The 14,629-nt window shown below is 42.1% G+C and overlaps 1 protein-coding gene and 1 pseudogene across 1 annotated transcript; both read left to right on the top strand.

Annotated features, from left to right (window-relative positions):
• Window positions 1-1,219: 1,219 nt before the first annotated feature.
• Window positions 1,220-3,247, top strand: LOC140556598 (testis-specific serine/threonine-protein kinase 6-like; the record flags this gene model as incomplete). Its single annotated transcript, XM_072680677.1, has 3 exons — window positions 1,220-2,004; window positions 2,665-3,124; window positions 3,212-3,247. Coding segments are annotated over 3 exons (1,281 nt in total), but the record flags the coding sequence as incomplete, so codon positions are not given.
• A 9-nt stretch (window positions 3,248-3,256) lies between these two features.
• LOC140556597 (serine/threonine-protein kinase pim-1-like) lies at window positions 3,257-12,486 on the top strand (annotated as a pseudogene).
• The last annotated feature ends 2,143 nt before the right edge of the window (window positions 12,487-14,629 follow it).

The raw sequence follows: 14,629 nt of genomic DNA, 5'->3' as shown, positions 1-14,629 counted from the left end.
GGAGTTGGGGAATTTAGGATGATGAGGTGGGATGGTGAAAAGTCAACATCCTGACCTCACTAACACTCTTGTGGCTGAATGCAATCAAATCCACACAGCAGTGATCCTCCAAAGTCTGAACAGTAGAGACAGTTACTCCAACTTCTTTAATACCCTTAATTTCAGAAGAAGCAATGAGCAGCTATCCCAATACTTTTGTCAATACAGTATATATTGTACATACACTTCTGAAAAATCCAACAAACAAATGTTAATTATTTAAAAAATAACATAGAGATTCTGGTCAGATGATGCCTTTTTTTGACACAGATCTGCCTTTAGGGGGCGATACACTCAAAAACACTTCAGTTCTCTAAAAGCCCTTCTTCTAATGTAACGCTGTGTTCAGTTTCTGAGTTGAACAGTTTTGTAATTAGTTATGTAAGAAAGCGCTCTCCCAGTCCAGTGGTTTGACTTATTTGTTTAATATCTACAGCTTATTATTCCAAGGTCAAAAGGTCAATCTGTGCAAAACTCAAATCAAATCATTCTTCAGAAGGGCCTCTGATCAATAATCATACATATGGAGACCCTCTGATCAGCTCTGCCCCCCTATCACTGATCGTTGTCTGTTAGAAGTTCTCGAAAAGGTCTCCCAAAGAGTTGCCTGTGCTTGAACCCTGTAATCGCCACTCACAGCTATATTCCCCCCCCCCCCTTAAAACAAATTTACTTAACGACCCTGCTGATTGGCTGACACTAACATTCCACAAGATGTTATAGGATCATTTAGAGAGACAGAATGACATCGTCTAACCACTATGATCGAGGGTCGCTGGTTCGAACCCTGGGTCATGCTCCTTGCCATCAGCAGCCAGAGGCTGAGAGAGTGCAATTGGCCTCGTTCTCTCCAGGTGGGTACATGGGCAGCATGGGCTTCTGCTAGCCACAGCATCAGTTCTGGGTACCCAGCGCTTTCCTCCCAGCGCGCTGGTTGCCAAGTGATGTTGCATCAGTTTGAAAAGAGGCAGTGGCTGGTTGTGCGTGTGTCGGAGGAGGCAATATGCCAGTCCTCACTCGCCCAGTGTTGGGAGCATTACATGTGATAGGGGAGGAGAGCTAATGAGTGTCAAGGATTGAGATCAAACCCTAATCAAGACTAAATGAACTTAATTCCAGCAGGAATTCACAGGGGAAATACCTCTACCTTCTCTAACTGTCAATTCTATCTTCTGTTTGCAGGGAAAACATGGAAACTGATGACATTCTGACATTTTTTGGGTACGACGTGTTGAGCGTCATCGGTGAAGGGACTTTCGGCACAGTTAAGCTGGCCTCATCTGAAAGGCACCCAAACCAGGTGGCCATCAAAATAATGGACTACGAGGCACAATCCCAGGAACTCACCATTCTCAGAAGAGTAAAGCACCCTCACATCGTTCAGGTGCATGAAATTATTGAGATGCAGGAACGTGTGTACATTGTGATGGAGGCTGCTGCCACGGATCTCCTTCATCATATCGTTGAGACTGGCCCCATCCCCACTGACCAGGCCAAAACGTGGTTCTCCCAGCTTCTCAGCGCGGTGGACTTCCTGCACCAGCAGAACATTGTCCATCGAGACCTCAAATTAAATAATGTTCTGCTGACCTTTGATGGTCAAATCAAACTGGCCGACTTTGGATTAGGATGCTTCTCAAGAGGCTTCCCTGACCTATGCAAGACATTGTGTGGAAATCCTTACTACTGCGCACCTGAGATAAACATGCGTCAGAGGTATGATCCAAAGAAGAGCGATGTGTGGAGCCTCGGTGTGATTTATTATGCCATGGTTACTGCGTCCTTGCCCTTCTACGACTCTATGAAGGCTATGATCCCAATTCTCCAGCGGAGATCCTTGGAGTATCCAGAGGAGGTTGCAGTGGAGGAACCCTGCAAAGCCTTTATTTCCTACATGCTGCAGAAAGATCCTGTCACTCGGCCTTCTGTGAAAGAGGTGGCTCGGCACCCCTGGCTAAAATCAAGGCAAGAACTTTAAGTCGAACGTTGTGCTGGATATCAAGTCCAAGCTCAATGTTTATATACACTTAATTATATACCAAATGTTTGGGGACACACCCATTATAATGAAATCATTCAGCAACTTTAAGTTTCACACACACAGCTTGTCTAGTCAGTTTAGAGAAGTACCGCCAATAGAATAGGAATATCTGGAGCAGATAAACATGAACCTATTGGCACCATGCTGCCTAATGCCAGGATAGGGCTGCAGGGGTATAAAGCCCCACAGCATTGAGCTGTGAAGTAGTGGAAGAACTATGTTCTCTGGAATGATGGTGGTGCTTCACCCAGTGCTTTTGGGATGAGTTAGGGAGTTGGGGATGACTAGGTGGGGTGGTGATCATCATCCAACATCCTGACCTCACTAACTAACACTCTTGTGGTTGAATGCAATCAAATCCTCAAAGCAATGCTCCTGCCAAAATCTAACTGTCTCTCTGCACAGTGTGAGACAGTTACTCCAAGAAAAGCAGGATAAACTCTTTTTTTTTTATAGCCTTGATTTCAGTAGAAACTATGAATGAGCAGGTGTCCCAATACTTTTGTCCATGTAGTGTAGATAAAGTACAGTGTCAGCTCACTAACAATAAGTACATTTCTCTGTTGCTTCTCTACCATCTCCAGAGTTATCGGCAGGTTTTTAGTGGTACCTGTTGATGAAGAGGATGGGGGAAGCTGCTCTCATCAAGAGGCTCTCCCGCTCCAGGAGGACGACTGCAGTGGAGCTGGAAGCGTAGAGGTCGTGAGGGAGAAGATTGGCTGCTTCAGCTGTGCTTCACTTAAGAAGGCAGCTCAAACCTATGTTGCAGCACCGATCCTCAGAGCTTCTCGAGCACTTCAAAGAAGAATTAGGAAGTTCTTCAAAAGGACGTCCATGGTGCACGACTTCTCCTCGTCTTCTCAGCAGGGTGCTCGTCATTCTGCTGCCTCTACAGAAGCTCCTGCTTCTTCGTGTTCTGAGCAGAGACGCGAGGATGGGACTCCAGGCATCTTGCTCCATGAACCAGTGGTAGAGACGGAAGCTGTGGAGGCGCAGCCAACAATGAGGCAGGGAAACAGGAGGCTGAGATTCCCCAAGTTTAATGTATGTGAGTCGAGTGTTGAGAGATTGTGATGGTCCAAAACTTTCAGTTTCAGTTGTTCAATCTTTGTCCTTTTGTTCCTCCAACAGATCCTGAAGAAGACGAACAGGGTTCACCCCCTGTAGACATCAAGCATGGCTCCTGGTAACGATAACCTTCTGGCTGGGTCCGGCTCTGAAGGGAATGTCCCACTCCATGGGCTGGTAGAGGAAGCAGAACCTGTTGTCCCTCAGCCCACAGTGATGCAGGAAAGCAGGAGCCCTTCAGGAGGCTTCAGGAGTTTTGATGGGAAGGATCCATCTCAGGGTGAAGTCTCGCTCCATGGGCCATTGGTGGAGGACCCTTTTCTCCCAAGGTCTGGGTTCCTCTTTTGAGTCTTGGTTCCTCTCAAGGTTTCTTCCTCTCGATCTGAGGGAGTTTTTCCTTGCCACTGTCGCTCCTGGCTTGCTCTAAAGAGGCTCAGACCCGGCTTTCTGATTCCTGTGCGATGACGTCCACCGTAAAAAATTAATGCTAATTATGTAATTTTTAATATTAAATAATTGCTTTAGAGTAAAGATTTAATGAAGGAACGTCTTTGAGTAAGACATGTCAGTCCAAAGGGTGCGCTAATGTATTCACACTGTTCTCTCTGTGTCCTTTAGAGATCTACTGAGGTCTTACGGCCATACCGGCTGAAAATGTTGTGACGTGTAATAACTAAGCAGATAGTGAGTGAACCTCGCTGAGTACTTGAACCGCCGGGTGGCTTGCTCGCAAACAAAGAAGTCGAGCCGAAGCTGGCCTAAACACACCATGGTCAGAGACGGGAACCTCTCTGGGTACATCAAGGTTCCAAACCATTTAATTCTCAGCGTCGAACTGAGCGTTGAAGCCCCTTAAGTCCCCCCCCCCCCGTCTCAGGTGAAACATATTAATTAAACATGACGTGATGAGCCTGAATCAAACACTGAACCGAATCAAGACACTGAACCGAACATACATGAACATATATGAACAAGAACCGAATCCATGAATCAAAACCAGAACGGAAACACAACAAAAGTCATTCTGTGAGCGTGTGGGCAGCGGCTCGGAATCGCCCTGGGGGAGGGCGTGATACAGAGGGGCTGACACCTTCAATGATTTTGAGAGGGTCTTACATGCTTTAACTTCATCCAGACTTGATTACTGTAATGGGCTTCACGCTGGTGTCGGTCAGGCCTCCATCGCACAGCAACAGTTAAAACACTGCTGCTGGTCTTTTAACAAGAACACGTTATCTAGAACACATCTCGCCCATATTTGCGTCCCTTTATTGGCTTCCTGTCTGTTTTAGGATTGATTAAGATTTTGCTCTTTGTTTATAAGTCATTGAACGATTTAGCTCCACCTCTCTCTGAGCTTTTGTAGCCATTCGTTCCATCAAGGTCACTCAGATCTGCTGACCAGCTCCTTCAGGTGGTCCCTAAATCCAGGCTGATGCACTAAACTATACCTAAACTATAAAATGAGTTGCCACCACATGCCAGACGAGCCCCAACACTGCAATTTTTAAAATCCCGTCTCAAATCTCATTTTTTATTCTTAGGCCTTTTAATGTAGTTGAGAGTTAATGTTTTTGTTTTGGTTTGTTTTATGTTTGTCTTCCCTGTTTATTACTTTACTATTACTTTGATCAGCATTAGTTCTTTTATGTGCTTTATAAATAAAATTACATATGAAGCTGAATCTGTCAATGTCAGTCATAATTTGCTAGATCAGATTGTGTCTTTAGCTTATGATGATTTGGGAGAAGACTGTAAGAGCGGGGTGGGGGGGGGGGTGGAGTTCATGTTGCTCCTTCTACATTGTGGAAGGAAGCCAAGTCCCACTTCTGATTAGTGGAGCCAGGAATGATGACAGAGTTACAGGGGAGGTGATTGGGTGGGGCAGGGTTGTGCAGATTTGTAGACGTAGAGATGGAAGAGGTGAAGTTTATAGGAGGTCCGATTAGGGAGGAGGGGCTTCATGCATGTTGCTCCTCCCAATTTTCACTGTTTTAGGAGAAAACACCCTGAGTCATGGTTTTCCCAACACCACCCAACAGCTACACTACTCTTATTTCTGTTTAAATCTTAATATTTCATTTAATAAACTTTAAAAAGCTGAGGACAGAAAACTTCCCCCAATTAAAGAATCACATATATGTAGATGTAGGTGACAACACCACCAGAAACTCCCAATGCATGTTTAACACCAGAAGAAGAAAATGGGTGTGACTACACAGGTGATAAAAAGACTGTCCAAACAAAGAAACAACCTTTCTGAGTTAATCCAGCCAGGTAAACAAACACCCAACAGAGAGAACCAACAGAACTCTCTCTGAGTTTATCCAGCCAGGTAAACAAAGACCCAACAGAGAGAACCAACAGAACTCTCTCTGAGTTTATCCAGCCAGATAAACAAACACCCAACAGAGAGAACCAACAGAACTCTCTCTAAGTTAATCCAGCCAGATAAACAAACACCCAACAGAGAGAACCGACAGAACTCTCTCTAAGTTAATCCAGCCAGGTAAACAAACACCCAACAAACAGAACCAAAGGGCCTAACTCTAATCACCTTAGAACCCTTTAGAATTTCAGCTGGACATCTAATCAGTGTTTCCACAGCTACTTTCTTCAAATCAAGCTTGCAATGGGTAGTCACGACCTGAACAAGGGTAAAGCAAACATTTCCTTTACTTGCAACTGTGAACTTTTCCTAAACCAGAAGCCAGAAGGACGAGCATTCCCAGAAGCTGTACCTGGCACATCAAGGAATGGTGAAAATTTCCTTGAATCAGCTGAGGACGACAACCACTGGATATTTGAGAAAATATCCGTCACGTGTGACTGAACTTTAACATCTGGGCATAGTTTAGCGAAAGAATCATTAATCCTAAAGTTGAATGCTGAATTTTATTTTATTTTATTTTATTTTTATTTTTTTCTTTCTGAAAGAACCAGTGAGTGCTGTTAGACCCTGCAGACTCAGATCTGTGAGCGCAGCGACTTCAATCTTCTTTGCATGCAACCTCTCTGAAATACAGCCACATTAGCAGATAGTTTATTAAAGCTAAGTGGTAGTTCCAAATCATACTGCATCTAAATCACATGTATTTAACTATTGAGGTGTTCTTGGAAGGACTTCTCTTGGAAAGGAGACTCGTGATCACCGTGGAGAGAGCCCGCCAATTCAGGATGCCTCTCTGCTCTCTCCCTAGACAGAGGAACACCTTGTGTTTTATACCCTATTACACGTCATATGTTGTTGTGCTGCTCCCATATGCAGGATGTCAGTATCTTATCCATAAGGGATAAAAAATCAGCCCCCACCACTGTTTAACGTACATGGTCTACATGCTAAAGACACAGTACACTGGAAAGTATGTCCAGTCTAAACAACAGCCTATTTTTACTAAATTCATGTATAGTTTATCAAATTAGGCCTGGGAATGGATCTCGCTCTCCTTTCCCAAGTCTAGGCCATGGGCCTCACTATATTATTCCTCAACTCCATACCATTTCCTCAGGTCTATGAACATTTGCATAGCTAATGAATATACTACATACTGCCCCCCTTTTGAACCTCATCAGAGGCTCAAGCAAGTAGAAGAGTAACATACACATGGTTACATGTGTATCTGAACAACAATTCCTTCAAAGTGTGCCTTCTTCAGCACCAAATTTAAGTGTGAGAGCAAAAACCTGCCAGGCAGCTATCTTACCTTAAATGTCCCTCAATCACTCAAGACAGGAAAAACTCTCTCACAGTACCTCTGCCCTTGGCGACCACATGCTGTACTCCATGCCAATGTAAAAAGAAGAAATGTCTTACCGATGTATATAGTGAATATGGAAGCCTACAAGTATGAGTAAAATACATGTTGAACCTCACTGAACAAAAAATAATGTGTACTTTCAGGCTGGTCGACCCATCGGACCTTCCAATACACCTGTCCCTGCCTGCCATTACTACCCATAGTGTCGAGAAAAGAACAAAACCCCTGAGGTCACACTGTACTTACTCAATAAGAAAATACATTTTATTACATACATCTTACAACTTGTTTACAATAATCAAGGATATAATAATATAATAAACAATGGGTTATACATATAAAAACTACCATGTCTACATTTAATGTGTTTAAGGTACATATAGTTATATATGACAAGTTTAAAATGTGTCACACTGCAATGCCTCAGCAGCGGTGTTCCTTGATGTAGTAATGATATGGTGAGTCTGGATGGATGCCTTTACAATGTCCTTGTTCAAAAGGTCTTCAGATCTCCAGATTTGTATTGTCTATCAATGTCTGACCTCTTCTGCAGCTTGGGATCTCTGAACACCAGTCACCTCACAGTGGTATTCCCCACAGCTAGTCTGGAGGGAAAGATAGAAAAAAACAGCCAATATCTTTCCTTCAAAACATCAAATGCAAATGACACAATAGTATTATACTGTATTATTATACTGTATTATACAAAACAACAACATTATTATACTGTCAAACTGTTACTACTCATTTTCACAATGCGGTTCTTTAGAACACCCTTCATTTTCTCACAAATTCCCTGACTTTGCGGATGATACACTGCCCCAAGACGTGGTTTAATTAATTTCACTGTCTTATCCACAAACTCCTTCCCATTATCTGAGGATATGCGATCTGGAAGTCCCCACCTGCTTATGACTTCTCTGCACAGAAACTTGGCAATGAAATATGCATCTTTCCATTTGGTTGGACAGGCCTCTGGCCATCTTGAAAATCGCTCCACCATGACTAACATATATCTCTTACCTCCTATTGGTTTTATCATGTCAACAAAATCCATTACTAACCCACGCATAGGACCCCGTGGAGTTGGGATGTGATCAGGTGGAACCATTACACTCCTTCGAAAATTATTCTTCAAGCTAACTGTGCATCTACCACCGACATAGTCTATCTGCTCAAGCAAATATGGTGCCCAAAACCCAGTAAAGTAAAGCACCTGCATTACTTTAATTACATCTAGATTAAGAGTCCCCTCCACTGGCCATGGTTGGTCAATGTCAGGCCAAGGCTTGTGACATTTCTCTGATGTCTTAGTTTATTAGTAGTTTATTAGTAGTATTAGTAGTAAATTATTTTTTCTTAACCACATTAACAGGAGTAATTCCTTTTGAAGCGTTTGTACCTATAGTCTGCATAATAATAGCCTCTCATGTTATTTGAGTGTGAAAAAAGATTACTTAAAATTACACTATATTTATTTGTTTGTTTATTATAAGTTACTTGTAATTAAATGAGTTATTGATATTAACTGAGGTTTGCCAGAACAGCCCAGACCTCAATCTATTCCATCATAAATGAACTTTGTGTAAGGTAAATGCCAAACATCAGTGATACTAGTAAAAGCAACACTACCATTCTAATGGTCTGTTATACGCCCTGAACAATTTACATAACAGTTTACACTGGGTCTAATATTCACTTAGACTTAACACACTCACAAAGCACAATCAGCACTCCAAGCAACACACTCACTGACACAGCACACCAAAAAGTCATCACAGCCATCATATAGTGCTTCTTGCCAACTGTCTTTGGGATCAATTACAGTCTATCCTTTCAACATAAGCCATACCAGGAACACCACTAGACCCAATCAGCACAGAGAAAACCCATTAGACATCTTTCCCCCATGCAAACACAACCAACCATTCTGCTCTTACTATCTTCTAGTCATCTTCTCATGAACACATATTTAACAATACTAATATTATTATTCTAATATATATTTTCTCATATGACATTACAATTAACTCTTTTTTTTCCCCTCATGGGGAAAAATCATACTCCGCCCCTGCATATCCTGTCATTAGCAATTCATTACACATCTGGCGCTCAGCCACGCCTTAGCCATTGCAAACAGAGAGCCAAAGAGCTAAAACTCCTTTATTAACTGCTTGCAAAATTGTATACATACACAAAGTGTACTATGTTAAATACACTCCTCTACTTGTCTCAGATTATAAGTATCATATTATATCAACATTCTACAATCATTGTTAATATCATCTAATCCATCTCAAACATTTAAATACCAGAGACTATTCTCCTACAGTGGCTAACAACAACACTTATCTCAACCATATAAAGACTTTCCTTTACATAAGGCATAAAGTTAGTAACACACCTTCTATATATAACTATCTGAACCTAGTCAAATCTGTCTCTCAGGTGGTAGATTGGAATTACACTATAAAACCCACATTCCAGGATCCATACGACAACCACAGGACTTATTAACAGTATTCTTGTACTGCATGTGACCTGGTGCCAATATGGGCTGCTTTAGTGGTTTATGAAGATTTACCCTTACCTATCTCCCTCTCTGACATCCAGACAGGGCTCATTCATTTTCCTATACCTCATTCCAACACACACACCTGAGAAACCTATTTCTTTAACACTGCTGTTCTACAATCATCACCACTTAACTCTATTTACTGGATCCATCTATCTATTATCTCTTGTATCACCCCTGTACATCTCTTCTATCACCTCATTAAGCTAACTTTCACGCTATCACTCGAATCTGCTCACGTCTTACAATCCTAAGAGAGGAAGGGCCCTAGCTCTCGAAACCTGCGTGGCACAGATTACTGTGGCCTTATCAACATTACTCACTGCTTTTTAAACAATTCCAGAGCAATGCTGTGAGGATTTGATTGCATTCAGCAACAAGAGCATCAGAGAGGTCAGAATGTTGGATGATCACCACCCCACCTCATCACCAACTCTCCAACTCATCCCAAACATACTGGATGGAGCACCTCCGTTTTAGAGAACACAGTTCCACTGCTCCACAGCTCATTGCGGGGGGTTTTACACCCCTCTAACCCACCCCTGGCATTAGGCATGGTGTACAACACAAGACATTATTGTTTATCTGTCCTATTTTGTTGGCAGTATTTCTCTACAGGGACAAGACAAGCTGTGTGTGTGCATTTGCACATCTGTGTCAGCAATGGGTGCTCTATCTTTCTCTCTCTCTCTCTCTCTCTCACACACACACACACACATTTCTATACATACATATAGAGTATACATGGCCCATGTCTAGATTTCAGTACATCACCGTGGCAACAAGCTCATTATGATGTCACAATAAATGAGGGTAGTGATGCAGAACTGCAAAAGTGTACAACTTGAAAGTTGGTCATTTCTGTTGAGTTCAATGAACGAAAACACTCAGAAAACGATGGAGCAGCGCTCTAAACATACAGGTCAGTCCATACACTCCTGCTGAAGTTTTACTTATTAGAGCTGCTTTTGTTTTAAGGCCACTTTTGAATCTGATATGAGACTTTAGTGAAGGGACAAAATGCTCTTTACTTAGCAACATTGTTTATGGACACTAGTGCAGTTTTAGCACATTTAAACAGCACTTTACCGTAAGAAAATAGTATATCAATGTTATGTACCTGTCTAGTATTACCATTAGCAGAAATATACACAGCTCACGGTCTATTAAATTCCATTAAAAATACAAATCATCCTGTACACAGATGGTGGTGGAAAAAAAAGGAAAAGGACAGAGGTGGAATCCAGCCGCAGTGTTCTGGTAGGAACGAGTCCAGTTCCTGATACTGAAGCCTCTACCAGGAAGAAGAGGAAAGGGACCGTAAACCGTCCCAAGGATACAACTCATGGACAGACGAAGGCCACCAAGCCAGGTCAGTTCATTGGTCAGACCTGAAGAAGGTCTTGTGTATATAAGGGAACCTTTAATTATCCAAGTTTACATGATGTAAATTCCACTGCCCCTGCACAGCAGGTGATGTTAATAGATAAACTCATGATAAATGATCTAAAGAGAGTTAATATTCATGTTCACCACTATTTTCCACAGATACCTTTGATGATTTATATATTTTTGGAAGGAAACTGGGCGAAGGAGGCTTTGGAACAGTTTTCGCGGGAACACGTCTCTCCGATCTCCTACAGGTTGTTACCTCAGTCTCTCCATAACTTCATTATCTCCTCCTCTTTTCAGTCCCCATAATCCTAATACCTTGTATTATCCTTGTGTGCAGGTGGCCATTAAATTTGTCCCAAAACAGGAAGGTGATCTATACGTCCAAAGTGTAAGTGTACCTAGAACCCAGTTTTACCTTCAAAACCTGTCCATAAAGCATACTAGTAGTAACACAGAACTGGATTTCACATGATCAGTTCTCATTATCTGATCTCACAATGTTTTCCTGCAGCCTGATGACTCCAAGTCTGTGCCTGCTGAAGTGGCTCTCATGCAGATGATGAGTGAGCCACCCGTTAGCAATATTATAAAGCTCATCGACTGGTTTGATGAGCCTGAGCGCTACATTTTAATCCTTGAGCGTCCTCATCCCTGCATGGACTTGGATGCCTTCATTGACAACTTCCATCACTGAAGACATGGCCAGAAACGTAATGGTCCAGGCAGTTGGGGCGGCAAAAAAATGCCACAAGCGAGGTGTCCTGCACCGGGACATCAAAACAGAGAACTTCCTCATCAACACGGACACCTCGGAGCTAAAGCTCATTGATTTTGGCTGTGGTGACTGGGTCAGGAAGTCTGGACATACTGATTATGCAGGTACATTTGAGTTTAGGGCACTGAAATCACTACAAAATTCACACATTGCTTACAAAATGAGGATCCTCAGAGGAGCCTGATGTCCCATAGCCACTTGAGCTGTTAAATGAAGATAGAAATGAAGATCTGTGCTCAGCTCTCCTTATTTCTCTTCCTCTGTTATGTTCTCAGGCACCTTGGAATACTGGCCTCCAGAATTCCTCCTAAAGCGGAGGTACCATGCCAGGCCTGCAACAGTGTGGTCGTTAGGAGTCCTTCTGTTCAGGATGGTATGTGGATTCCTGCCCTTTAGAAACAGCCAGGATATCCTTGAGGGACCTCTGTGCTTTGAGGACGGCCTATCCAGTGGTAAGATAAATGGGAGCATCTTGGTAAACAAGAAGAAAACAGACACATATCTAAGTGGAAGAGACAGAAATCAGAAACTAGATCTGTAGTTGGGAGAATATGCAGAACTAAAGCTGAAGGATCGCAGTACATACCAGGTGTCCCCAAATGTAGAAGTTCAGATCTGTGTATTTAGCATGGTAGCCTTTTTGAAATGTAGAGATCATTAAAAGAAAAGAAAAGATAAACATCATGCTGAAGCATCTTTCTCTCATCCAATCCCATCACTCTACACAGAATGCTGCAATCTGATTAGCTGGTGCCTGCAGTACAAACCATCCAGGAGGCCTACTTTTCAGCAGATCTTGCAGCACAGTTGGTTCCAATGCAACGAGTCAGCCTAGGATCAGGTTAGCCAGGGAGAAAAGGAAGTTAATGCTAAGAGAAGAAGCAGTACAAGATAAAATATGTCTTTTGGTGATAGAGAGGAGCCGATAGTGGGATATTAGTACATGCTCCTAACTTTCTAGAAATATCAATTAACATGAAATAATCTCAGCATTGCAAATCTTAAGGAGTGTATCTGTATCTAATGCATATTGTTTGGTTTGTGTTTCAGGCTGTGGAAAGAAAATTCTGTGGTGGCCTGCTGAGACAGATCACAACATAACACAAATAACACAAATGTGGCACAGTCTGTGACCCACTGAGTGAACAAGCTAGTGTGAGGTGTAGGGATTAGTGTAGAAGTGAGTGTGAGGTGTAGAAGCAAGTGTAAAAGGTAGTGTAGAACCTAGAGTGAGGTGTAGTAGTGAATGTAGAAGCTAGTGTGAGGTGTAGTAGTGAGTGTCAAGTGTAGGAGTGAGTGTAGAAGTTAGGGTGAGGTGTAGGAGTGAGTGTCAAGTGTAGGAGTGAGTGTAGAAGTTAGGGTGAGATGTAGGAGTGAGTGTAGAAGTCAGTATGAAGTGTAGAAGCTAGTGTAAGGTGTAGGTAGTAGTGTAGAAGTGAGTGTAGAAGTATGGGTGAGGTGTAGGTAGTAGTGTAGAAGTGAGTGTAGAAGCTAGCGTGAGGTGTAGGAGTGAGTGTAGAAGCTAGGGTGAAGTGTAGGTAGTAGTGTAGAAGCCAGTATGGTGTGTAGAAGCTAGTGTAAGGTGTAGGAGTGAGTGTAGAAGCTAGTGTGAGGTGTAGGTAGTAGTGTAGAAGTGAGTGTAGAAGCTAGCGTGAGATGAGTAAGTTAAGAAGCTAGAGTGAGATGTAGGAGTGAGTGTAGATGCTAGGGTGAGGCCTCCATCAGATCAAAGGAGGTAAGCAGTCAGAAAGGCTTGGCTTGTTTCATCAAGAAAATAAACTCTGAAACGTTGCAGCTCTTGTCATTTACGTGTATCATCATGCTAACGTCTAGTTACACCCATACATTTGGCATTGCATAAAGACACTGTATTCATGATGAAGCCATTCCACAAGTTCATGGTGAGAAATGAATGTGCTCTATTGGTGTAATGTCTCAAAAGATCATTTATAAACTTTAAGACAATGATACTGGTTAAATAAACACATGCTGATCTACCAATGCTTAATCTACCAATCCACCAAAAAAGACTAAGGTACTCTAGTTATACTGGCTCATATCAATTTGTACTACTGTTCTTTTTAAATACTTCTAATCAAAGCACATAAAACTTGAAGAAAATGTCAATGTAAGTTCAAATATAGGACTGTGAACCAAAGACATATCACCTTACCTGCTACATCAACCTACTACTTAAACCCTGTACGTAGGCCCACACTGCAGCTCTCTCATAATTAACATCAGCTTCATCTACCCTACAACTGAGCCTTGTGGCTCTGTAGGAAGATGGATATTCAGGAGCTTTGTTAACCACTGTTGTGGATTGTAAACTGAGCATTGCTGGCACTAGATGGCAGCATTATCTTTTGGTTTTACCTTTCTTGCTGTTTGTTTTTTTATCTTTGTTGGTGAATGAACTTTTATTAACGATTTTGTAATGATTATTCACAGGATCGTTGGCCACTCAGGTGTCTGTAGTTTAGGCTGGACAAATAAAGTCAATACATAGTATGACTCTACATTATATACAAACAGAGATGGGGGACAATTGGAAGAAAAATCAGCATAATGTGTCTCACTAAGGTGCCGCTTTCACATTGTTCATACGATTCCTGAGCTATAAATATCTTTTCTTCTTCTTCATTCTTCTTTGAAATTTGAATTTCTAAATTTAATAGAAGTATACATACAACCAAAATGTCTTTTGAAAGTATGCCATTCATCGCGTTGCAAGGTAAAAAAGTTCAGAGGCATCCGCGAAACTCGATGTCGGCCCACTGTACAAGACGACACTGTCATTTTCTTCATGATAATAGAACCCGAAATAATCACTGTTAGACAAACGCCACGCATGAATCGTGTCAGCGTCTTTCAAGGAGTATCGAACTCCATGGTTATTACGGCTATTTTCTTAGACCGCAGCACAAACATAGACCCTTTAAATCCGTCGGCCTACAGGGTCTGTTGAATGAATGGGT

The sequence above is a fragment of the Salminus brasiliensis genome, chromosome 5, assembly GCF_030463535.1.
Source record: "Salminus brasiliensis chromosome 5, fSalBra1.hap2, whole genome shotgun sequence".
Classification (NCBI taxonomy): domain Eukaryota; kingdom Metazoa; phylum Chordata; class Actinopteri; order Characiformes; family Bryconidae; genus Salminus; species Salminus brasiliensis.
The sequence above is the reverse complement of the archived record's forward strand: the minus strand, read 5'-3'. Positions and strand labels throughout refer to the sequence as shown.